We start from the raw sequence: 25,715 nt of genomic DNA, 5'->3' as shown, positions 1-25,715 counted from the left end.
TTCATAATTTAATAATTCAGCATCCTGGCCATCTGGTCGGGGAGCAGGCTCCCTTTCCGCCCTCAGTCCCAGCCAAAGCGTCCCCACCGCCCTGCCGGGTGTCCCTGGGACGCGGCGCCCATCCCTGTACCTTCTCATGCTCTGGCCTGGTGGACGCTGCGCCTGCCCAGTCCCCGCCCTAGTGGCCCCAGGCGACTGGGCATCAGCAGGTCGCTGCCCAGGTCCGCGCCCAGGTCCGTCACATACTCGCCACCCCCGCTTGGCAGGTGAGCCAAGCTGAATTGACATTTTCCACACTTTGTGAGTTTTACACTGTAATTTGACATAATTAATGCCTACATTACTGCTGATAATTTAGCTAGTTAATTAAACTCGGAGGAGATAATTAAGGAAAGGCTACTGCTTGGATTGCTAATTGTTTTTGTCATTATTTCAGGGGGCCGACAGCTGCCGGCTGAGTCATCCTGTTTTGTCAGCTGACGGGTCATGTGACATGGGGGTCCCTAGGGGTCTCCCACTTCCAGGGGAGGGAGGCACGCAGCCGGCTACCTGGCTGCTGCCTGGAGCCCCGCCAAGCGCTGCTGGCTGGTCCAGCCCCTCTTCCTCCCCCCACTCCTCTCAGCAATGACAGCCTCCCCCACCACTGGCCTCTGGGGCCCTCTGAGTTCCTGCCACAGAGCTCTGGCCTGGGGTCACATGAAGGTCAGCCTAAGCAAGCTGGAGGAGGGAGGGACCCCCAGCCCCACATACAAGCCCAAGGGGTGAAGTGACCCCTGGTAACACCCCAGCCTCCTGCAGTGGTTGGTAGAAGCTGTAAAGGATTATCCCACACAGTGAAAAGTGACAGGGAGAATGTGGGAGCAGGAGGGAGGGAGGAGGGAAGGGATGGGGGGTACTGTGCTCCCCAAGGTCTGATGTCCATGGAGCAGGAGCTGGTTTGGAGGAGCTCCTGAGCTGTGCCCCCATTACCAACCCTCCCCACCAAGTGGCAGGTACACCTGAGACCAGGGGACAGGGGCAGCTCACCCCACACACACCTTACCCAGTAAAGGGTCTGCCACGGTCCCTGGCCACTGGGGCTGCCCTGTGGCCTGCTCTCCCTGGGCCCAGCCATCAGCCTGCTGGTGATGGCACCTTCCGCTTATAACACCCGGCCTGTACATTGTAGAGCATGGAATGCATTGTCACTGGTGTCCCCATTTTCCTGATGAAGAAGCCAGGTCCCTGCTCAAAGCTACACAACAGACCTGAGGGAGGACCAGGAGCCACACTGTCCTCACAGGAGTGGGACGTGTGGTCATGAGGCCAGTGTCAGGCCCTCCTCACCAAGGTGCTAACAGCCTGACTGGGGTCACTGGAGGGCGAGGAGAAAGGGCTCCACCAGCTGGCAGAACACTCAGGTCAAAGAGCTCAAACAATCCTGGTTTATTACCCTCAGGACAAGAAGTCTACATGTGGGGCCGCCCGGTGGCTCAGGCGGTTAGAGCTCCGTCCTCCTAACTCCAAAGGCTGCCAGTTCGATTCCCACATGGGCCAGTGTCCTCTCAACCACAAGGTTGCTGGTTGGACTCCCACAAGGTATGGTGGGCTGTGCCCCCTGCAACTAACAATGACCTGTGGCTGAGCTGCACCCTCCACAACTAAGACTGAAAGGGCAACAACTTGACTTGGAAAAAAGTCCTGGAAGTACACACTGTTCCTCAATAAAGTCCTGTGCCCCTTCCCAAATAATCTTTTTAAAAAAAAAGAAAAGAAAAGAAAGAAAACCTGAGTGAGTGTAAACAAATGGGGGTTGTCATCCCCGATGCAGTGGCTGAGTGTCCCCCAAATTTCATGTCCACCCAGACCCTCACGCTGAGACAGTATTTGGAATCGGGTCTTTGCAGCTGGTCAAGCTGAATGAAGTCATTAGGGTGCATACTGGACCCATATGACTGTGTCCTTATCAAAAAGGGCATTTGGCACAGACATGCACGGGGAGAAGCCACAGTGAAGAGGGAGCAGAGCTTGGAGTGCTGCGGCCACAGAGCAGGAGAGACAGAAGTTGGAGGAGGCAGGAAGGACCCTCTTGAGAGCTTTTAGGGAGAATGTGGCCCTGCCCCCACCTTGACCTTGGACTGGCCACATTGCAGGTGCCAACAGACACACATGGGCAACGCCTCATGTGCTGGGCAGCTCAGCAGACAAAGATGTCATCCCATCACTCACCATAATTTGGCAGGGAGGGGCCCTGTACCTCAAAGTGGCAGCAGAAAACCTTCTGCTTCCAGACTGCCCAGCAGACCCATGCATGTCCACAAGGTCAACTGGCCACCTGCTGATGCCCAGCGGGCTGCCCTGTGTCCCCACGCTCTTGCTGGCTGTCCAGCTTGTCTGTTACTGTCACTGTGTGGCCAGTTCCAGACTTTTCCCTCCATTGTGAACACTGACAGTATCAAAACACAGCCAGTACGAGGCTCCGTCCCTTGCAGGGCCTGGGACGCTGCCCCCAGCTACCCCACGCACATGGACGGGCAAGTCCACCACTCAGGCACCAGCCCCAGCGCCTGCACCTCCTCACACACGAACCCCTCATCCCTTTCCAGAAAGTTCTCCCTTGTACATGAGAATAGAAATGGCCCTTATGGAAGCATAATGGTGTTAAAACCACTGATTAAGTTTTACACAAACATGGGAGAGCAAACGAAAGGTTTTAGCTTTTTAATTTAAGAAAAGAGAAATGTGATATAATTTCAATTTGTGATGAGATGAGATGTTCCCGATATTGTGGTTTCAATTGGATTACATCTGAACGCATTTTGTAAAGTGTCAGCCGGCTGCAGACTAAGGTGTGTGCATGATACTTTTTATTAACAATGTAACGGGCCATGCTCACTCCATTGTCTTCCTCAGCGCTTCTGGTCCTGGGAGGCCTGGTTAGCTCCGAGTCTGGAACTCCAAGCCCGGACCACAGCGGGTGCTGTGAAGGGCCTGCCTCCGCCCTCCACCCAGTGTCCCCCCTTCCTGCCGCATGAACCCACTGCCCCCCAGCTCCATGTGAACTTCTACAAAGCCGGGCCTTTGCCCATGGGCCCCTCTGCCCTGAGTGTCCTCCAGTTCAGGCCCCAGATCCCAGACCCACGGGGCTGTGGGGCTCGAGGACATGTGTGGATGTGGGGGTGAGGGGTGCTGTCCAGGCATGCTTAACATGCCTGCTCCCACCATGACGTGCTCTCCTCCCACGCCTACATCTACTGATGAGAACACTGGTTTTTCTGGGCCACATCTGGGGAGAAAAAGGCCCTGGCACGTATTGAGTGCCTCCTGCATGCAGGCGGGAGCACAGCCCAGGGAGCCACCCAGCAAACGTGGGCCTGCGTCCAGCCAGGCCTCTTGCTCCGTAGCTGTGGCCTCTGGAAACAGCCGAGTCTGTCTCTTATCTGGGGTGTGGGCCCCCTGGCCTTCCTTGCAAGTTGTTGAGGGTCCCCTGGGTGGATGGGACCTGGGCTGATTCTCCTCCAGGTTGGGGGTGTGGCAGCGGTGAGCCAGGCCCCACTTGTATGTACCCCAGGGGCCACATGAGTGGTCCCCATGGCCCCACCTGTTCTGTCTCTGGGCTGAATGGATGTCACAGGACCCAGTAACTCCCGTGACCCCAGTCCTGCCATCACGGTGTTGTATGGGGTCTGTGGGCCCTGGGCCCTGGTGGAGAGCAAGGACACCTCGCCAGTGGCTCAGGGCCTGGGGTGAGTAGCAGGGGTTACATTTACTGAGCACCCACCTGTGCCCACCTGGCACCCCAGGCAGCCTCTGGGGTCCCAGGGAGCAGCTGTATGGAGGGGAGCTCCCTTGCCCTGCAGAATGCCTCTGACATGCGTGTCCCCAGGGGACACATGCATGTCCCCAGGGGCAGGACCAGCTCCACTTGCCCACAGCTATAACAAGCTGGACAACATACCCTCTGTGGAACCCTTCCCTGCCCCTCTCAAAGACCCCATACATACCCCAGCCCCCGGGAGGTGGATCCCAGATTACAGTCCCGGGCCACATCTACTTGCTGTGTGACTTCAGGGCAGTCCAATAGTCTCTCTGAACCTCAGTTTCCTTATCTGTAAAATGAAGCCACTGGGCGCTCCACACATACCAGATGTGTGGCCCTCTGCCTCCCTCTGGTGGTGAAGAGGCCACACTGCGTGGGTCAGGGGGGGCAGGCCCTGGATAGCGTGGGGGCGGGTCTCAGCTAGAGGGTCAGGCAGGCCCTCTAGGCCATCATCCTGGCAGCAAGTCTCACACCCCAGGCCTCTGTTCAGAACCACGCACGGCATCCAGTGCCCAAGGAACAAGATCCAGCGGCTTCACCAGCTGGGTCCCTCTGTGTCCCAGGTCCTGCTGAGGGCCCAGGGCAGCCGGAATCCATGACCCACCCTCAGGTCTCTCCAGTGGGGTCTCGCAGTGAACACGGGGCAAGCGGGCGGTCCCTTCACCATCACTGTTAGTGCAGACAAACCCCTGTGACCCTATCCATCCCCACTGCCCACATACGGCCAGTCTACTGGCCACCAAAGGCTCAGAGAGGGCAGAGCCCTAGCCCAAGGCCACCCAGCTGAGCAGAAGAGCTGTGACCGAACCCACCTCTGCACCAGGCAGCTGCCCTCCCTGTCCCATGTCACACCCCAACCTCACGTCCCAAGAATCCCCAGCTGAGACCCTCCAACACCCATCAAGACAGCAGGATACAGCAAGAGCTCTGTGGGACCCCCTGCACTCAGCCAGGGCCTCCCAGCTTGTCCCACTGGAACCCATGGGGTCTGGACTCCATCTGCCACAGGCTGGGGGAGTATTGGTGTGTTGCCACTGCTGAGGACCCAGGACCACCATCACGGGTTCCCACAGTGGCTGGATACCACGCAGGACGACAGCTACAAGCCCACCCTTCACGCAGGTGGGGAGACTGAGGCCAAAGGGGAAGCCAGTCCCCCGGGGAACTGAGAGTGGGGCATGCTGAGCAAGGAATCAGGTTGAGCTACAAGGGACTCTGCCACCCTCAGTCCCTCTCTGCCCAACTGTGTCCTCTCTGCCAGGAGTCGGGAAGACGAGCCCTTCTCCTCTGCTGGACACCAGGAGCTCGGCCATCAGGGCTCAGCACTCAGATTCCTCCATCCCAGGACCAAAGTCACAGACGTCCTGCTATGGACATGCCCATGTGGGGCTGGCACCTGAGTGCAGCTTGCATAGGCCCCACCCACCCTCGGCTCCTGTGAGGCTCACGTCTAGCCCATCCCTGTGGCCAGGCCAGGAAGCGGCTAAAATGCCCATGTCATAGGGCCCAGGCCAGGCCCAGAAGGGGCCAGCACCTGCCCAAGGCCACAGGCAGGTCCAAGCTGCTGCAGACCTGGCACTTGGCCCAAACCGCCCAGGAGCACATGGGTAAACGCGAGATGGAGCCCAGGCCACATGGTCAGTTTCTTTATTGAGGCTGCTTGGACCCCACGGAGACATGTGCAGCTCATGCTGCCCTGGTTCCCACCCCTGGTGCCCACCATGCCCAGCCCACAGGCGAGGGTCTTGCAGCCCGGCCAGGCAGCTCACTCGGGGGTCCTGCTTCTGCTCTTCGGGGACCAGATCTTGGACAAGCGGAACTTGGGCTTCTTCCTCTGGAGGTCTGCAGGCAGGGATACTGAGGACGCTGGCCCACCTCCCGGCCACTGCCCATGTTCTTCCCTCCCACCCACCACAGCCCCTCTGGGCCCCCAGAGCCTGTAGGAAGCCAGGCCCCAGCAGAAGCCCAGACTTTCTGTCCTCCCCAGGGGAACCAGCCAGAGGCCTGTCTTTGGAGTGTCCACCTGGTCTGGCACCCCTGCAGGGCAAGGCCCTGCCGAGTGTGTCCCTCACCCTGACCAGGAGGTGACCAGTTGCTTCTCAGGCCCTTCCAGTGAAGGAACCCCCTCCCTTAGGGTAAGCCTACCTGCCTTCCCCCCAAAGGAGTCAGAAGCGCCCGATCTCCCAGGAGCCCAGCCGTCCCCGGACCACCTGCCCTGTCCCCCGACCACCTGCCCTGTCCCCCACTTACCCAGATTCTGGATCATGCTCTGCAGTGTCTCGTCCTCCTCCTGTTCTCTGAAACAGGAACCAGGGCTGTGAGTGAGGGGCCTGGGTCCCTTTCAGTCAGCCTCACACCTGAGCCCTCAGTCCGTCTGACACCATGATCACCTGCCTTCTCACCTGACAACAAGCCACACCTTGGCGCCACCCTCTCGCTCCCTGGACCCAGACCCTCATCGTTGACATGGGGACAGAAAGGCCCTGGGACAACCTGGGACAGTGACATGGGGGTGGCAGGTCCCTGGGACATCCTGGGCTAAGGGTCCTTCAAGCTCATAGTGGCACATGACGTTGGCCACTGGCCCTGTGGGCCTGGACAGGTCCCTTGTCTAGACATGGGGACAGGAAAGCTCTATGGGGTGGTCACAAAGCTGGTGGCCCAGCTCCTTCAGCACCAGGAGACACACGTGGTTACGTGTATTTACAATGTAAATAAAATGTAAAATTCTGTCCCTGTGTCTGTTGCACAGGCCACACTGGAAGCACTCAATAACCACGTGTGCCCCATGGCTGCCACTGTGAACAGCACGATTACAGAACATTCTGTCACTGCGGGAAGTTCCATTGGTCTGAGCTGACCCTGAGGATCAGGCACATGGGGTGCAAGGGGCTTTGTGCCAGGGAACCTCTAAGACAGGCTGCCTGGGCGGAGCCTGCCCTCAGGGCCCATCTGGGAAATGCACAGGTCAGGCCAGGAAGGTTCTGGGCGTGAGGTGGGCGGGGCCTGGCCCCTCCCACTCCCCGGGGCCCCGCCCACCTGAGCCGGTCCTCGTCCAGTAAGTCGATGATGTCGCTGCGGTTGTTGACTGTACTCACGTACTGCTTCAGCAGGTCCTGCTCCCGCTGCCAGTCCTGGGGTGACTTCAGACCCTCTGCGGGGACAGCCTGCCATCAGCTGGAGCCCTGCGGTCACACCCGCTCAGGCCACAGCGCTACCACTCCCCAAGCGTCAGGCTCGTCCCTGGAGGAGAGGGTAGGGTCTTGGGGGTACCTGGGGCAGAGTGTGTGGCCTGTGCTGGGCTCTTGGCAAAGCAGATTGAATGAATGAATGAATGACCATATCAGAGACTGAGTGTTGCTGGCCCCTGTCTGGGTCTCCTTACCCATCCTCACATCTACCCATTGTAGAGATGTGGGAACTGAGGCTCAGGGCAGAGGGGGGACTGCCAGGATCAGGATCCCTGGCGCCAACACAACACACTTATCAGCACCTTGCAGGCATTAACTCTTACTCCCCACAACAGCCGGAGAACCTGGGAGCTAGTGAAGTGCCCACTCTGCAGGGATGAAACCCAGGCACAGAGAGGGTGAGTGACTTGGCCAAGGATGCAGAGCCAGGAAGTGGAACAGCTGAGACTTGACTTGCCTGGGGCTCCAGAGATGTGCACCCTAAACAGGACCCATCAGCCTCTCCAACGGTGACCAACCCAGGCACCCAGCAGGACAGCACCCTGGAAAGCCTGCACCTCCTGGTCTGAAGCCCCTCCCCCGGCTGGCCTGGGCTCCCCGGCAGGAGGGCGGGACGCACCGGGCTTGGCCATCAGCTGGCGCAGCTCCCCCTCAAGGTCCAGCTGCTGCTCCTCCAGATCCTGGTCCCTGGCCCTGCCGAGGTGACGAGGTGACGCAGGCGTGCGTGAGGCCGGCCCACTGCCCGCGCCCCGCCCACACAGGGACAGGTGGCCACTAGGAGGGCCTGAGGCCTGGGCCTCTCACTTGTACATCAGCTCCGACTCCAGCCGCAGCAGAAGCTGCTTCTCATGGATGAGCCGGAACCAGTCCACCATAAGCGCGTCTTCTGAGTCGTCTGCGGAGAGAAGCCAGGCTGGGGCGACTCGCACGGGGTCCCCAGGGTCAGACTGGCTGCTTGGGGGCCTGTGGTGGGGAGGGCGTAGCTTACCGCCCTCAGCTGCCCGCAGGCGTTTCTCCAGCTCCACGCCCCTGAGCTCCAAGGCATCCAGCTGCCTCTGGATACTTTGCACCTGCCTCTGGATCTCTTCCTTGGGCATGTAGTCGGGGTGCAGCTGGGGGTGAAGGGGTGGTTAAGGGGCGATCAGGGTGCCGGGCCACACTTCCGGGGAGGCTGAGCTCCTCGCCCTCCCCACCCCTGGCCTACTCACCCTGACAGGGGAAGTCACCGCCTTGCCAGGTGGATCAGGGACACCAGCCGGGAGCAAGGGCCTCCCTGGGGAAGGGGCAGGACAAGCGTCCTGGACCAGGGTCACCAGGCCCAAGACGACCCAGACGTGGTCTGACCTCCAATAGCTGGGTCCCCACCCAGGCCCCCTGTGTCCCCTGCACCACCCACCATCCCACTTCCCTACCCCCACCCAGTTCTCTGGGCAGCCCCCCACTGGGGCCCAAAGGGCACAGCTCACAACAGGTCCAGGCACCATCCCCATAAGTTCCCACACCCACCCTGGCCCCTGAGCCGTCCAGGTCAGCAGCACCAGACACCCCACCAGCACCCTAGCCGCGGGGCCCACCAGCTGCCAAGAGCAAACCCTCTGTGTCATCAGGTCTCAGTGCCCCAGGCACCAGGAGGCACGGGCTCTGTCCAGTCCTCCTTCTGCTCGTGGGAAGGGCCAGGGGCTGGGTCCTCCAAGCCTCCTGCCCCACCTCAAACCTGCACAGCTCAGCGGTCTCCAGGTGTGCAGGCCTGGGGGACCCCCCACTCCCGTGTGCCTTCCCGTCACTCTAGGCCTGATGAGCTCCTATTCATCCCCCAAGTTCCCACCAGGCACTTCCTCCTCAGGAGCCCCCTTCATCTTCACCCCAGCAGAAACGGGGCAGCGTCTCTGGGCTGACCTGGTTTGCCCTGAGAAGAGGGCTTCTCCTCCTCCTCCTCCTCCTTCCTGCTCCGGGCCAGTCCTCCCTGCCCCGCAGACTTGGGCTGAAGCCAGTCACCAGAAATGTCCAGGCTGGCAGGGACAGCCACCCTCCTGCGGCATGGGGACGTGGCAGGGGAGGGGGAGGCAGCTGCCGCAGGCAGGAGACACAGCCGCATGTCAGGCCAGCAGGTGAGGCGCCTTCCCCTCACTGCTCCCCGGAGCCAGACACCCACAGGGCACCATGCGCCTCTCCAGCCAACACGGCATCAACCCACAGCCCTGTGCCCACGTGCTGCCCGACTGTCACGTCTACACAGTGAGGGCAGAGTCCTCCGCCCTGTGGGCTGGTGACCCACTCAAGGTCACACAGAAAGTAGGTGGGAGCTAGACGTGGATACAGGGGCCACTGAGTGCTGGGGACAGACACCCCCACCACGTGTGCTCAGTACACACTCACTCGTGTATACCCATGTGCACCCCGACTGCGGGCCCAGGACTGTCAGCTCCTCCCATGGACCCGGGCTCCTGTCCTGCCCCTCCCCTCAGTGGGGTGGCCCGCAGGGCCCAGGCCCTTCACAGCTGCCCCCAGAGGAGACGACCTCCTAGACCCATGTTTCCTGGCTTGTGGGGCAGGCCAGCATCGGGCCCCTGGGTTCCCACCTAACATTACCTGAGAGGCTGGGCCGGGGGCCGGCTGGGCCAGGTGTCCTATCCTGCTGCACAGGACTCAGGGTGGCGCGGACACCCGTCTCGGAGCTCCCAGGGACCTTCAGGGGCACATGCCCCGCCCTCAGCTCTCCAGGACCCTGCGGTTCCTTCAGCTCCTTGTCTCTGGACAGAGGGCAGGTCAGCTGAGGGAGGGTCAGGCAGCCCCGCAGCCACACACGAGCCTGAGCTCAGCACACAGGCCAGGGAAAGGGAGGACCACGTGCTGTGACCTGGGGCTCATGCACCTGCTCACCTGTGACTCTCCTAGAGCAACAGGTGTGTTTACCAAGTATCCCCTCGGCAGGTGTGCGCACATGCTCAGGGCCAGTGAACACCCGGCAGTCGCCCCACTCAGGCCAGGACCCCAGTGTGCACATGCAGCCTGCTGCCCACCCAGGCATGGCATGCCCCCGTGCACAGGCGGCCACTCTGCACGGCTGGCCCTGGGGCTCCATGCCCAGTGACCAGGGTGGACCCCCCGCCTGTGGCATGTCCGAGGGAGGCTGCAGTGACGCTCTCTCCCTCCCCGTCCTAACAGCTGTCTGTGGGGAGCCACCCTTCCTCTACTGCCAAGCTGACAAGTGGGTCAGGCCCACTGAATGCGTCCTAGTCCCTTAGCCACCAAGTCTGGTTTACATGAGTGAGGATCCTGGGGCTGATGGACCCTCCCCAGTCGCCCACATTCCTGACTTTCCAGTTACACAACAGGAACGTGGCCCTGTGTTACTCAGGCCTGTGTAAACTGTGACCTGTCAATCATGCTGCTATGAGCCATCCCCTGTGACTCGGGCTGGTGTGAGCAGTCCCCTGTCACTCAGGCCCACATGAACTGGCACCTGTCACTCAGGCTGGTATGAACTAACCCATCACTCAGGCTGGTGTGAGCGAACTCCTATCTCTCAAGCCAGTGTGAACCGTCCCATTACTGAGGTGGGTGTGATTGTGCCATCATTCAGGCGCACAATCACACCCACCTTCAGCTACAATGCACAGGTGACATGCACACCCCTGCTTGCGGTGTGTCAGTCAGTTGATGTGTGTGTGTGTGTGTGTGTGTGTGTGTTCCGCCTTTCACCCACAAGCATTTGTTAAGCACCTACTGTGTGCTGGGCCCTGTGCAGCCCAGCTCCACAGGACATGGGCTCCTGTTCAGGCTCCCTGAGCACAAACCAATAGAAACAAGTTCAGGTCCAGCAGTGTGAGTCCCCACACAGCTCCACCCACTCACCCCTCACCTGTCAGCAGGGTTTTTCTTCTCCACGGGCTTCAGGAGGCCCCTCCATCCTGCCGGCCCAGCCTCCTGGCCTTCCTGGGGGCTGGCACTAGCGCCTGAATAGAGCATAGGGAGAAGGGTCATATTGGGGGGGAACCTGCTGGGAAAGTCTGGACCTCACCTGTCCCGTCTTCCTACAGCTGTCTCTCCCTCAGGTGCCCCACAGCCAGCCAGGGTCGCAGGAAGGAGCACTGGTGGGAGTCAGGCATAGGACTTCCAGCCTGGCCACCTGTGCTGTGTGTGCCTGGGGGAATCACACCCCGTCTCTGGACCTCAACTTCCCCTGCTGCCAAACAGGCGAGCGTGTGTCCACGTGAGCCCATGGACACGGACTGTCCGTGCCTCTATGGTCACCTCCTACACCCGTGTCTCTCACTCGTCCACATAAGGGGAGCACCTACCCTTTCCCAATGGGGTCTCCAGCTTCTGCCTGGAGCCGGCACCTGCCCTGCCGGCCCCTGGGGATACCACTGAGCTCTTCACGCCCGCCTGGGACGATGTGGAGGCCCCCGAGGCGTTGCCCATACTCCAGGGGGCCTGTGGCTCAGGCCTTGCAGCGGGCCTAAGAGCCAGGGGAGACGCCGGCTGTGACAGCTTGGCAGATGGACTTGCTTGTAGCCCTTCTGTTCTGGGATGGCAGTTCGGACCAGGGGTGGTGGCTGAGGAGGGCCTGTGGGTGTGAGAGCAAGCATCAGGCTCAGGTGGAGCCAGGAGCCCCTCCCCCGACGACCCCCAGGCAGAAGCCCCTTTGGCGGCTGGTTCCCAATGCCCACCATCCTGTGGGAGGCCAGACAGCCCGTCTGAGGGACTAGGAACAGGCCACGGGCACACACCTCTGGCACTGGCCTGTGTCGGCATCTGACTTTACGCTGCTGTTGAACTCTGCGGTCAGCGGGATTAAAATGATCCCAGAACACGCCATGCATGTGTTGTGTGGGTGAGGGCTGCACCCCCTGTCCCTCCCTCCTTCAGCCACTTGCCTCGAGCCCTGGTCGGGCCTGGGCCTGCCTAGCTCACTGTCCTGGCCCTGTGGCCACTGGAGCCCCTGGGCACCTCTGCTGACCCAATGGGGGTTGGGCAGCTCTGAGCTGGGAATACCACCCCCCAGATAGAGGCAGAACGAGACAGTGGGTACAGCGTTTTCAGCGAGCCTAGTGTGGAATCTCCTTACTCGCTAGGCGACTGTAGTGAGGTGAATGGGGTCCCCTAAAATTCGTGTCCACCTGGCAGCTCAGAGTATGACCTTATTTGGAAATGGGCTCTTTGTAGGTGTAATCAAGTTAGGATGAGGTCGTCCTGGATTAGGATGGGCCTGAATCCAATGACAAGTGTCCTTATAAGAGACAGAAAAACAGACATACAGACATACCGAGGGGAGACGGCCATGTGACAAGAGGCAGAGATAGGGATACGGTCACGAGCCCAGGGACTCCCAGGACCCCCAGAAGCTGGAAGAGGCAGGAAGGACCCTCCCCTGGAGCCTTAGGAAAAAGTGTGGCCCTGCCGACACCTTGATCTCAGACTTCTGGCCCCAGAACCGAGAAGGAACAAGTGTCTATTGGTTTAGCCCCCAGTCAGTCGGTGGTACGTTGTCCTGGAAGCCCCGGAACGTTACCCTGGGGACCCTCCGTCCCGTCACAGCGTCTGCTCCATGTCCAGTGTGCAGAAGGCTCTGGCACATGGGCAGGGCTGCTCAGAGCCCAGCTCGGGAAAGACGACCTGACCCTTGGACCACCCCAGCCTCTCCTTCCCCACCTGTTAAACAGGTGTCCTCAGGAGGACTGAGTATGTGTCTTGTGGGGGCTCCAGGTGGCAGCGTCACTATACCTGGTCCCCCACCCAAAGCGTGGAGACAGTGGTTGTAAACTGTCCCCCTCCTGTTGACCCAGGTACTCCAGCTCCCGTCTCATTCACCCAATTTTCCAGATGGGAAATCTGAGGCTGGGGCATGAAGCCCCAGTGTGACACAGCAGATGGGCAGAGCTCGGGACCCTCCCAGCCACCCCCAACCCCTCAGGCCTCCTGAGGCCCCAGTGGCTGCTGGGCAGGTAGGGCCTGCCCCCCCCCCGCCCCCATCCCTCTTTCCCCACCCACCTGCCAGGCGCCTGAGTGCAGGTCTCCACAGGCCCTGGAAGGGCCTTCCGGAGGCAGCTCCGTGCTTGCTCTCTGCTGCTGACCCCTGAAGACGCCTCTGCTGGAGCTGGGGCCCTGCCGGTTGTGCCAGTGGTGGGGGCGGCTGTGGGCATCTGGAAGAACCTCTCTGGGGTCTGCTGCGTCCTAGAGGCCGATGGTGTCCAGGCCGGGGCGTCTGCTGGGCCTGAAGATGCTGGACCCAAACTGGGCTTGGTCTGTGGGGCTGACATTTGGGTTGCCCGGCTTTGTGGTGTGGCCGGGCGAGGGTCTGGGGCACTCGGGGTCACAGCAGGACGGGGGCTGACTGCTGCCGCGTCTTGTGCCAGCCGTGACCACCCTGTTGGGGAATTATTGGTCACACGCATGCTGGCTCTGCCACCAAGGGGACCCACCGTGAGCCTGGGTGCAGCTGGTCTCTCCAGGGGGACATGGGAGGGGGTGGTGGCCGGAGGGTCAGCTGCGGTAGGGACAAAGCCTTTGGCAGTTGAGTTGCCCACCACGGGCTCCCAGGCAGTGGGCCTGCGCTCTGGCTCAGCATGTCTCCGCCCACACGCCTCCTGTGGTTTCTGTGGGGAGCTGAGAGGCTTGGAGTCCGTGGGGTCAGCCCCTGGCTGCGTGGGGACCAGGCCTGGCAACCTGGGGCTTGCAGAGGCAGGTGTGGAGTGGTGGCTGGAGCTGACAAAGACGCCGGGCTTGGCCGTGGCGGCGTAGGTGCCTGAGTGCAGCGTGTTGGAGTACTGCTTACACCTGTGGGGGCAGAGAAAGCCAGGGCAGCTGTGGGCGTGGGTTCATTCCCTCACTCGCGCTTTCCTGGGAGCACGCACCTAGGCTCCTGTGTCCACTCCTGTGGTCGTTCATTCACTCAACAGATACTTCTTCTCATGGCTGTTAACCATTTTGAGTCACAGACTCCACCCAGAACCTTACTAGGGGTGCAGACAACCCAGAAAGTGCTTGTACCTGTCAGCTCACGTGCACGCACACATGCACACGCACGTATACAGGCCCTACCTGAAGCAGCTCCGATGGTAGAGTTTCCCATCAACCAGGTGTCGCTGCACGAGGTGCACGTGCTGGCCGCAGACCCCACAGGTGCTGCTGGTGGGTGCGGGGGAGCCATCCACCGAGTCCTGGCCCTTGGGAGGGGTGCCAGCTGACGTTTCTGAGCTCCTACCACGGGCCCTGCCCACCCTCCTGAAGCTGCCCCATGAGCCTCGAGAGGACCCTATGTATTCTACAGATGGGAGGCCGCAGAGGGGCAGCCAGGGCTCATGCCCAGGCCACTGGATGCCAAGTTTAGGGTCTCCAGCCTGGCCCAAGGGGATGGGGCTGGGGACCTGACTGTGGGGTGGAGGGAGGAGGTCCAGACCCCACCCCAAGGTACAGAAATCCAATTCCCAATGTCCTGGAGCCTGGTATGACAGCCCGGGGACAGCAGGGGGCGCCCAAGCACAAGTTATCACCCTCCTCAGTCTCCACCTCTGAAAAGTGGGGACACCCAAGCTCACTGTGCAGGGCAGGCCTAGCAGTAGACACACCCAGACTTCTTTCCCAGTCTCACCCAACACAGAGCAGCTAGAGGCGAGAAACCCAGTCGGAGCCCAGAAAGATCTGGGTTCAAGGTTCGAGCTCAGCTCGGCCTGTGACCTCTGGGCCTCAGTTTACCCATCTACACAGTGGGGATCAGATCCCGACCACACAGGACTGAAGGAGCTCGGGAGCCTGTATGGTGGGCTCCTAAGGGGACTCCGCCCCCTCCCACGCACTGTGGTGGGTCTACACTCAGTCCCTCCCTCCAGCCTGCTCAGTGACAGCCAGTGGAAAACCCAAGAACCACAGGGAGTGTGGGGCTGGTAGCTTACAGCCGGCAGCAGGGGGCCCTCTGTGCCCCTATCCTTCTGCCTGACGATGGGGTTTGTGCTGACTGGAGACAGCGGGTGTCCGCGGGCTGGGGTGGGCGAGGGCCTGGCCGGCTGGGGTGGGGCCTTCTTCCTTGACAGCTCCTCTTCAGAGTCGGACGGGGGCCTCTTAATGCCAGCCATGCCCCCAACTGGCACAAGACACACAGGGTCAGGGGGCCCAGCCCAGCCCTACACCCTGGGCCACCCCTGCCTGGGTCCCCTGGAGGTGCACATGTCCAGCAGGGGTCTAGAGTCACGGGAAGTGGGGGCAGCTCATGCCGTTTGGGAGGCCAGTGGGGAGGGGCAGCCCCAGCCAGATTCCCTGCTGGAGCCTGGCCCCACCCACTGCCTCCTCTCCCTCTCTCCCTCCCTCTGAGACCCAGATCTGGGGTCAGAGAAAAGGGACTTTTCTATTTCTCCACAAAGTGGGAATATAAAGGCAGGGCTGGCCCTGAGCCCAGAGTGATTCCGGGGATTTCTAAGGCCTGGATGAGGAATGTGGGGGGAGGGACGGAAGTACAAAGCAGCTGGAATAGACACCCTTCCCCTGCACACAGGGCCTGGAGCCAGGGCCAGCCTGGTTTCCACAGGGCCGAATGTCAGGACCAGATGAGGGTGGTTGGGGGGCATCTAGAGAGGGCCTGGGAGCCCTCATGGGGTCTACCAAGCTACTGGAGGCAGGACTGCTGGGCACAGAGCCCCAGGGGTGCAGGCAAGGCAAACGAGGCCCAGAGGGGAAGGAGAGACAGGAGATGCGAGCTTCTGATCAGTAGACAGGCGCGAGTGGAGTGGGGACGGCTGAGGCTGCTCCCATCAGGGTGTGTGGCAGGACCAGGGGCCAGTGCCTTGCTCAGCACTCCCAGCAGGACGAGGGGCTCTGGGCCCCTGGGAGGAAGCCCCAGCACTGCGAGCTGCACACGCCTGCATGCCAGGAAGTGCTGGGTGCCAGCTGCTGTGGGGACAGGTGGCACCTGCCCACAGCTGTGTGGGAGTCCCAACTCACTGGGGGAACGTCCATGGAAGTAGTTGTAGTACTGTGACACGTAGGTCAGCACGCTCAGCCGGTCCGGCACCTTCAGAGCCACCATGTCCTCTGCGTCCAGCAAGGCAGGGATACCCAGCTGCTCCTCCGCCACTTGGAAGGCCTTGGGGAGGGGGCGGTCAGCAGGGAGCAGGCCAGGAGACCCCTCCCCCCCTGGCCAGGCCACCAGCTCCCCCCCAGAGGAGGGGGATGAAGGGAGGCAAGGGCCAGAGGCAGGAACACCTCTTGAAGCCCAGAAAGGTCTGGGTTCAGGGTTCGAGCTCGGCTTGGCCTGCGTGACCTCTGGGCCTCAGTGCACCCGTCTGCACAGTGGGGATCAGATCCCAATCACACAGGACTGTAGGAGCTCGGGAGCCAGTCCCGTGGGCCTCACCCACGGCCTCCCCTGGCAGGAGCGCGGTGCACACCTGACAGGCCAGGGGCCTCTGCCTTCTGTGCCCATTGGAAACAGCTTATTTTGCAGCAAGGACACTGAAGCTGGTTGGCATGGGAAGGGTCTTGTAGCTGGTACGGCAGGACAGCCTGACAGCTTGGTCAGAGCAGTGTGTTCAGGGCCCTGGTGGCCACGGCTAAGTGGGTGGGGTCGGGGCAGTGGTCCCTGGAACAGCCAGCCGCTGGCCGTCCCAGGACCCACCCAGCACCACCTCTGGACACTGCTCTGCCTTAGGCGGGAAGGATGGTCCAACCACTCCCCACCCCTTCCCTCACCTGCCCGCCGCATGAGGAACAGGGGACCAGGTGGGCCTGGCTGCAGATCAGAGGCTACTTCGGGAGCTGAGGTCACGGGCAGCGAGCCCCGCCTCCACAACTCCCGTGGCGCGGGGCAGGACCCGAACTCACCAGTTTGTTGTTTTCATAAATGTTTTCCTTCCTGAGAGCACTGAAGTTTCTGGAAGATAAAACACAAGTGTCCAAAGGAGGGAGGACCGGAAAGGCCTCAGAAGTCGTTCTACCTAAATTGGGAAACTGACGTGGGGGTGATAGGAGCCGTGTGAAGCAAGGAGGTCACAGCAGCCTTGAGGAGCCCAGGGCCAGCACCAGGGGCTCTAGCCCTGCTCTGGGCTCAGCAGTGCTCCAGCGTCCCCGGTGACCTGGGCACTGATGGCCTCACAGCCGCAGCCCAGTCCTGACCACTGTTCCTGTGCCGGCCACGGCACAGCTCACAGGGCTGCCTCCAACCTCCTGCGAAGCTCATAGGCCAGTGAGAACATGGGGTGGACGTGGCAGGATCCAGGACGGGAGTGACGACGGGGCTCAGCCACCACCCTCCCACCGTTCACTTCATTTCCCCAGTACCTCCCACGACACCTGCTCACTCAGTGCTCACACCCGTACACACTGCCAACGTCCACCTCTCACAGATAAGGAAACTGAGGCACAGAGCAGCTCTGGGACGTGCCTGAGGTCACAAGTAGGAAGACCAAAGTCAGGCCAGGACCCCAGCGTCCAGGCATTTGAAGTTTGACCATAAGCGCTCACCAGGTACCCAGCCTCCTCCTCAGGGAGCAAACCCTGAGGCTGAGACTATTAGAGCCCCTGCCCAACCCCACACTTGACCACAGGGGTGTGGGACATCCCAGGGGCAGGAGTCCCAGGCCTGGCCCGACAGCAGGACTTCCTGGAGAGGCCAAGAGCACAATTGTTCTGAAAGGAGCCCTGGGCAGCTCGAGGCTGCCCGCCACCCTGTGCACACGCCCAGCACGGGCATCAGAGCGCCTCACACACCCGGGAGCATGCTCTGAGCAGAATGTACAGCCGGACCCCAGCAGGCACGCAGCCCCCCGGATGCTCAGCCTGACTCGAGCTGATGGTTCCGAGAAGGCTGGTTAAACAGTGTCTGTGGGGACTGAATGGCAGCCTTGCCGTTTCAATGTGACCTAGATTGTTCTGGAAGCCTCACAGCACAGGACAGATCAGGCTGAGAGACGCGTCCCCACTCCTCCAGGCCATGCTGTCTGACTCTGGGCGAGCCCTCTCTTCTCTGGGGCCCCCGTGTCCCATACGAGAGGACAGGGCAGCTTCTGGTGATGAATTGAAGGGCCCTGGCTGATGAATTGAAGGCTGGGGAGTCTCAAACAGAGGGGGTGACGCTGTGGTTACCTGGCCTGGGACCCCATCACAATCCTGTTACAGATGAGGAAACTGAGGCCAGGGCAGTGGTGGGCCCACAGCCCCATGGTGGGGAGTGGGAGAGGCCGGGGCTGTGGTTTGCCCACCTGCCTCCTAGAGGCCCCACCGTCCATCAGCCTGCCCGGCTCTTCCGGAAACCACCCCGCTTCCGCTTGGACCACCTCCCAGGTAACGCGTTCCAGATGTTACGACCACCCCACGAGCACAGAGGGGGCTTTTGTGCAGAGGACAAGATGGTGGACTGATCTGTCTCTGGGTGGACAAATGACCGGAAGGAGTGGGCAGGGTGGGCGCTGCATCGGTCAGCACAGCCTGCACCCCCACCGTGCACTGAGTGTGTCCCACCAGTGTCCACAGGCTCGTGGAGCGTGGGTCTCCTTCCAACGCCCTGGGGGCTCTCAGCCACGCTGGCCCTCGTCCCTGGTGTCGGGGCTCAGAAGCCCCCTCCCCCATCCCTTTGAAAGCTCAATCTCTTCTCCAGACCTGCCCTGGGTCACTGACCGATGCCGTGTCCTCAGCAAGATGCCCGGTGGTGGGAGGGCAAGATAACAAGTTCTGTTTCGTCTCCAAACAAATGAGAGAAGGAGGACCTCTGCATGGGCCTCAGTATGCCCCTTGGGGTGGCCAGCTGCCCTGTGCGGCCCTCTCTTCCTCGAGACCTAGAGTGAGCCTCAGGGCTCCCGGTACATCAGGTACCCACACGGCCGGCCAGCCCTGCTGGGCAGGGTCAGAGGTGAGCAAGTCGGGGCCGCAGAATTGCTCTTCCATTCAAGTTCAAGGACCGCAGCCTCTCAAGACCAAGTCCACGCTGGGCTGGACCACCCTGGCCAGCCCTCTGGGACCAGGCTCCTCCACATATCCCCAAGTGGACACTTTCCTGCCTTTGGATGGTTGAGGCCCAAGCACACATCCCTTGATGCCAGGGGGGCGTCTGAGGCCAGTGCTGGTGGAAATCACTGGAGTGAAAGAGATATGGAGACCCTGCCCGGCCCTCAGGAAGTCCATCCTGACTCGCTTTCTGCCAGCAAGGAGACCCCTGGTGGGATGGGCTGGATTGTGCCCCCCAAAAAGTTATATGTTGGAGTCCTCTCCCCCGAAACCTTGGAACGCAACCTTATTTGGAAATAGCATCTTTACAGAATCAACTTCAAATGAGGTCACTGGGGTGGGCTATAATCCAAAATGACTGTCCTTATAAAAAAGAAGTCTGAACAGAGGGATGCAGAGGGCAGACAACATGAGGACACGGAGAAGACAGCCGTCCACACACCCAGGACAGAGGCCTCAGGAGGGACCGGCTGCCGCCACCCGACCTCGGGCTTCTGCAAGCTCTGCTGTGTTCAACGGCCCCATTGCGGTGCTTTGTTCGGCAGATGAACACCCAGCTTTGGCGGGACCTCGGGGAGGCACTGGCTTGCATTTAATGCCCTGTCGGACCACAGAGCGTCACTGTCACCCTCGCTCGGCTGTGAGCAGCTGGTCTTCGGGGAGGCAGCCCGAGCATCAGAACTTGCTGCCAGGAGGGCTGGGGCCTGGGCACCCTCCGAGGTAGGTCGTTTTTTCAGTCAAATTCCTGAAATTTATAATCAGGTGTGTTCTAGTGTGCCAAGGTACCTGCCACGGGCCAGGCACACAGCTGGCGCTCCATAAATGCTTGGAGTGAGCAGACTCTCGTGGCATTCGTTTATCATTTCAGCACTGGAATGAATAGCCTCAGGTCTACACGTCATCATCCTTGAGTGATTGCATGCCGGGACTGTCTGCTGAGTGCTACCATGCGCCCAGCCCGGCCCTCTCTGCCTCCTGAGGCCACAATTTGACTTCAGACTGTCAAGCACCTGAAGGGGGCTCTGGGGAATGTGTGCCCCCTTCCAAATTCCCAGAGAGCTGACCTTATGCTGCTTATTTCCTAGAACAAAATGCAGCCCGGGGTAGGGGGTGGCGCTGGGACAGCGAGCGGGGCAGACAGAGGGAAAGTTCCTGGGCCTTCCCCAGGCACCTCCAACACATCTGGAGTTAATCCTGCGGGAAGGGAAGCAGAGAGGGTGTGGGGACAGACAGAGGGACAGACAGAGAAAGAGCTGGAGACAGAGAGACACAAACAGAAAAAGATGGAGAGGGACAGACACCAGAAGGGAGAGGCCACAAGGCAGAGGTGGAGAGATGTGGTTCAGGAAAGAGACCCAAGGCAGACATGCTAGGGGAGGGGGACAGCACTGGGTGAGGAAGGGGGCCTGAGAGGGCCGGGTCCCAGGGCCCCCACCTTCTTGCACCTGGTGGACAAATGAGGCCCCTTGCCAGCTGCCTGGCTGCAGGCCTCCCCCCAAGCCAGAGCTCACCCTGACCCCCAGCTCAGCCCAGAGCAGGGCCCAGCCAGGAGGGGTCAGCCCTGGGCCTTCTGCAGTGGTCTGGTGTGGGGGTCCCCAGGGCCCTGGACTGCCCCCAAGGAGGGGGCTGGCAACACCTCCCGCATCCATCCTGGAGATTCTGGCTGGAAGGCAGCAGCAGGGACTGGACAGCAAGCCTGAGGCCGGGGCCTAGCAGGCCTCTGTCCCACGCATCTTCCTGCTGACCTTATGAAGGAGGGGGTCAGCCTGGCCCAGGAAGGGAAGCAGTACTGCCTCAGAGCTTTGGGGTGGGGCCTCTGGGAGTGAGTCTCCTGACCCCCAACAGTAGGCGCGTCCAGAAGACGGTAGGGAGCCGCCCCCTGCTTCTGGCCAGCCCTGACACCCTCCAGAGAAATATCAGGTCAGTCACTCCACGGGGTTGGGGCTCGGGCTACAGAGGCCAGCAGGCTTCCAGCCCCGTTCCTGACACCCCAGCCAGGCTGTACACAACCACCACAAATGGCCTGGCGTCCATGGCCCCTCCTTCCTTGACCAGCCCTGGAACCCTGTGACTGCTGCTGGGAAGGGCTCCCTGCTCAGCCACTGGCTAGGCACCGGCCCCTCCTCCGGCTCCTGAAAACCACGGAAGGCTGCTACAGTCCAGACAGGTTGTTTGTTCTGGGTGGTTCCTGCACTCACCTGGCCTCATGGGGAAACAGACTCTGAGGGCAGAGCTGCCGGGCAGCCAGCACTGTGGCAGGCACCCTAACACACACAAGCAGAAACCCCACAGCTGTGGGGTGGGCAGGGGCTGGCTGCTTCCCAGATGAACAGTGCTGGGGGAGCCTGTCTCCCAACAACAGAGATTCATGCACACCTCCCAGGGTCCCTGTGGGGCCACCAAAGCAGGTCACACTGCCTCCTGGAGCAGGGCCACACGTGAACTCCTGGGCAGAGGCAGAAGTAGGAGTCAGCGTCAGGCGGCCCGAGGCCCCACCGGGCTGGCTCAGTGCCCAGCAGCTCCTTCACAGTGGCTCTCCCTCTGAGGAGGAAACGGGCTCCCATGCAGCAGGAAGGTCTGAGATGAGACAAAGGGAAGGACTTCCTGGTGGCAAAGCTAGGCGATATGGAGACAGGATCTCCACTTTCCTGCCGCCAGAGGGTCTTCACAGGATGGGCAGTGTGGGGGTGGGTCTCACCCCAAGAGGATGGCCACCCTGCGTTGTCCTTCACCACTGGGGGCGGGCCGGGCAGCTCAGGGCTTCCTGGTGAGACCGCGCCCTCCAGGCCACCAACTTGCCCAAAGGCACTGCGGGGACCAGAGAGGGGACAGGTGTTTAAGACACAGACACAGGCACATCAAAGGGCTGGGGCACAGGGACCCACGTGTGCCCACACTCCAGTGCGAACACACCCGCAGCACACGCGTGTACTCCTTCAGCCAGATCTAAGGAGCCCCTACTTCACCTCACCACGTCTCGAGGCCTGTGCTGGTGTCCTGGGCCGGTCGTAACAAATGACCACAAACTGGGTGGCTTAAAACAAGATATTTATTCTCCACAGTTCTGGAGTCAGACGTCTGACCGTGTCGCGGGGCCCGCCCCCTCTGGAGCTCTGGAGGGATTCTGTTCCTTGTCCCTCCCAGCTTCTGGTGGCTTCAGGCCTCCCTTAACTTTGTGGCCACATCTCTCCAATCTCTGCCTCTGCGGTCACATGGCCACCTCCGCCGCCCTTCTGCACTCGCACCAGCAGAGCCTTACTTTACAACTCCTACTGAACTCCTGCCGTACCTACTGAGCCCTTATCTGTAGACCTCCAAATACACGCTGACAGCTACAGAACACCTGTCATGTGCCAGACACGCCAGGCACTGGGGACACAGCCGTGAACACAACAGACACCTCCACCCTCTGGAGCTGAAAGTCCAGTGGGGAGATAGACAACAGTCAAACCAGCAGCAAGATAACGCGATGCCCACACGTAACGGGGAGGGTGGACGGCCCCCTCACCACTCTCTGGAGTTGCCTTGAACTTTTAGGCATTTATCTGTTCACTGTCTGTCTCTGTGACTCAAATGTCACTTACTAAGGCAGGGGCCAAGGCTATGTTGTAAAGCATTCAGCACTGAGTACAAAGCCGGCACTCAATAATGGTTAAATGAACAGCTCTATGACGCCTGCTTGTGCCAGCTCGTGTACACACCCACATGTGCATGCCTGTGCTCACCCACGGGCAGTGCATGCTGGGACAGGCGCACACACACACTCGCTCACTCTCTCACACACACACACACACACACACACACACACACACACACAGCCTCCAACCCAGCACAACTGGGAGCAGATGGAAGCTCCCGGGGTTCGGAAAGGCCCCAAATCTCCAGTTACATCTGTGCCATCATCCCGAGGCTGCTGAGCCGGCAGACCACCATGTTTCCCTCCAGTCACAGACTCCTCAGGCTGGCCTCGTCCAGGCTGCCTCAGCTCAGGCCCCCACCAGCCTTACGCAGGACTCTGCGTGCACCGGCAGGGCTCAGCCTGCCCACCTCTGTTCCTGGTCCCTCTCCCAGTTTTCACATCCTCAGCCCAACCTGTCAGGGCTCAGCTTTGAGGGTTCAATGTGGAAGCACATTCTGCCCCGTCTTCTGCCTCCAGTGGCGACCAGACCCCTCTCCAGGCGCGAAGCAGAGGTTGCTGCCCACCTGCAACATGGGGCCTCCCCACGAGGCTCCACAAACGCATTTCACATCCTCAGGCGGGAAGAGGAATTCCATGCAGGCAGGCCTCTCTCAAAACGAGCTTCCTCGTACTGAGTGGTGCCCAGGGACAATCCCTGGGGTGGAAAGGACATCTGGGCACAGGGGAGGAGCCCCAACTGCCAGCCCTGACTCTGCCTTACATCCTCTGCGACCTGAACAAGGGCACCTCCTCTCTGGGCCTCAGTTTCCCCGCCTATGGAGCAAGAGGCCTGAGGGCAGCATCTAGAAGGTGTGGCCTCTGGCCTCTCCCAGCCCCAAGACCTCCCTGCAGACACACTCCACCCACCCCAGGCTCCAGCCTGGACTTCTCAGGAGAATGAATGCCTTCCTTCAAGCCTGCTTTTTCCAGAAGGTGCCTGAGCTTCAGGTGGCCTTCCCAGGACACCCTTCCAGAGCCTCTGTCCAGCCTGCCCAGGGACCCCCCCTTGCAGCTTTGCCCCTCCAGAGTTCACAGGAGGCGAGGCAGGGACCAGGGCTTCCCCACACAGAGCTGTCTCAGCAAGCCGGGTCCCAGTCCCAGCCAAAGAGCATTTGCTGAATGAATCAAGGCGGAAGTGGGTCTAGGGTGGGGATGAGATCCCAAAACAAGGTGGGACCCCGCCTCTACCTCATCGCTTATCACCCTTCACCCTAAGGTGTGGAGGACTGACAGGACCTGGGGGTCGCAGGCTTCCTGCTCAGTGTCCCTGAGCAGGCTGGAGGAGGGGCAGTACCACACAGGAAACGCTGAGTGAGCCCACCCCCTGAGCTGCTGGGCAGGGCACCGGACAGTAAGGCTGTCTGGACCCCACAGGACAACTCTGCCGGCCCCTTCCTAGGGAGGTGAGCGGGAGGGGAGGCTGAGACCAGAGCCCGGGACGCCGGCCTGAGTCACCGCCTAAGCTAGCGGGGGCGGCCGGACGTCGTGGCTCCGGCCCAGCTCCACTTGGCGGATGGGCAAACTGAGGCCATCAGGGGCAGCCTCGGGGCCATAGCGGGTTGCGCTCCCCTTCCCGGCCGGTCCTACAGTTCCTGTCTCAGTGTCCCCAGGGGAGTCGGGGCACTCACATGAGGTCGGGCCGGTGGCGGTGCAGGATGGCGCAGAAGGCCAGGCCGTCGCGGAACGACGTGGTCATGTTGGTGATGCTCACGTCCCGGTAGCCCTCGCACTGCTGCCGGCACCACTGCTGCAGCGCCTTGATGGCGGCCATGCGGACAGCTGGCCGCCCGGGCGGCAGAGACCGGATGGTGCCTCCCGGGAACCGCGGGCCGGCCACCCCAGAGGACCAGGAGCCCGATCCCGGAGCTGGGACGACGACGAGCCGCGGCCGTGTAGCCGGCGGGAAGGCAGCGGGCGGGAGTGCGGCGGGAGTCCACCCGCACGGCCCCGCCCCCGGCAAGCCCCGCCCCCGCCCCGCCGGGCCCCGCCCCTCCAGAGCACGGTCCCGCCCAAGCCCCGCCCACCCACCGGGGCCCCCTCACGCCGCCTCCCTCCCCTCCCAGTCGCCAGCCCGGGGAAGGGGAGGCGCCCGCGCTGGGGTCCTGGCCGCCAGTGCTCCGGGAGGCTTTCAGATTGTTTCTTTTCCCGTCCCCGCCCCCCCCCCCACACACACACAGGCACACCACCAGCCCTCGTTAAGAAATGGAAGACGTGGCCACCTTTCTGAAGGGGAAACTGACGCTTGCCTCTGGTCACATGCCTGGGAAATGATGGAGCTGGCCCGTCTGCCTGCCTGTGGTCCCCGGGAGACCCCCACCCCCACCCCACCGAGCCCCTCTCAAAGGTCTTTCCCATCGGGGTTCTCATGCCGGTGGGGGTGCCAGGAAAGGCGGGCCTCACTCCTCATTTACAGAAGAGGCAACTGAGGCTGGGACAGGGGCACGGTGGTGCCCAGGGTGGCCCAGCTAGGAGGATGTACACCAAAGAGCCTCCCTCCTGGGACGTGTCCACTCAGGCTGCTTCTGCAGCACGAAATCCTTGAGGGGCACGACGATCAGCTGTGTTTCCCAGTGTCCCACTTTGAGCTTCTGTGACACAAGTAACTAAAGAAAAACACCTCTTGGGGTCCCTCAATTATCAGAACGAGTGCCCTACACATTCTCCTCATGGAGCCCTGTCTGTGGCCATGTGATGGACAGCCCTTAATGCCGTGAATGTGAGAGCCCACCCACCTGGCCGCCCAGCCCAGGGCTTGTTCAGACAAGGCCCGCAGGGAGAAACGTGTTTCCCTGACAGTGGCCTGTGGCAAGGAGACGGGATGGCTTCTGTGTCCACTTGAAGAAGCAGACACTGAGGTCGTCCAGCCCAGAGCCCGCATGTGGCACTCGGGCCCTTTCCTGCAGCTGGGCCCTGAGGTGTGGACACCCAGCTGCCCCACCGTGTGAGTGAGGCCTCTGCACAGATGGCCAGCTCCCTGTCGCACAGGGCCTGCAAGCAGGTGCACGACAGGGAGCCCCTGTGTCCTGGGATAGCAGCTGGCCATGGCTGCTGCCCTGACTGGCTGGATGTTCCTAGCAAGAGGCCAAAGAGTGATGTCGTGCCGATTGGGCCA

General features: G+C 61.3%; 1 protein-coding gene across 2 annotated transcripts; it reads right to left on the bottom strand.

Annotated features, from left to right (window-relative positions):
• Positions 1-5,431: 5,431 nt before the first annotated feature.
• Positions 5,432-24,493, bottom strand: MICALL2 (MICAL like 2). 2 transcript variants are annotated; one of them, XM_081035267.1, is made up of 18 exons: positions 24,232-24,493; positions 16,807-16,855; positions 15,928-16,069; positions 14,886-15,073; positions 14,035-14,159; positions 13,416-13,770; positions 12,985-13,238; positions 11,292-11,560; positions 10,853-10,946; positions 9,580-9,740; positions 8,887-9,057; positions 8,199-8,263; positions 7,979-8,102; positions 7,795-7,885; positions 7,610-7,683; positions 6,839-6,953; positions 6,050-6,096; positions 5,432-5,641 (listed from the first exon to the last, which is right to left on the bottom strand). In XM_081035267.1, the coding sequence occupies exons 1-18, from the start codon at positions 24,372-24,374 to the stop codon at positions 5,565-5,567; spliced, it is 2,544 nt and encodes an 847-aa protein (XP_080891393.1). In that variant the 5' UTR covers positions 24,375-24,493; the 3' UTR covers positions 5,432-5,564. The 2 variants fall into 2 exon arrangements, with proteins under 2 accessions (XP_080891393.1, XP_080891392.1); XM_081035266.1 differs by having other exon boundaries at positions 12,985-13,770.
• Between the last annotated feature and the right edge of the window lie 1,222 nt (positions 24,494-25,715).

This window comes from Rhinolophus hipposideros (assembly GCF_964194185.1).
Source record: "Rhinolophus hipposideros genome assembly, chromosome: 23".
In the NCBI taxonomy this organism is placed as follows: domain Eukaryota; kingdom Metazoa; phylum Chordata; class Mammalia; order Chiroptera; family Rhinolophidae; genus Rhinolophus; species Rhinolophus hipposideros.
The sequence above is the reverse complement of the archived record's forward strand: the minus strand, read 5'-3'. Positions and strand labels throughout refer to the sequence as shown.

Bases quoted from the DNA above. Each gene is read 5' to 3' on its own strand.
- MICALL2 (XM_081035266.1), bottom strand. From the start codon at position 24,374: ATGGCCGCCATCAAGGCGCTGCAGCAGTGGTGCCGGCAGCAGTGCGAG. The intron at 11,561-12,984 runs GTGGGTGGGGAA...TCACACCCACAG, and splicing joins TGCACTCAGGCGCCTGGCAG to GCCCTCCTCAGCCACCACCC. The intron at 8,103-8,198 runs GTGAGTAGGCCA...CTTCACCCCCAG, and splicing joins CGGTGACTTCCCCTGTCAGG to CTGCACCCCGACTACATGCC.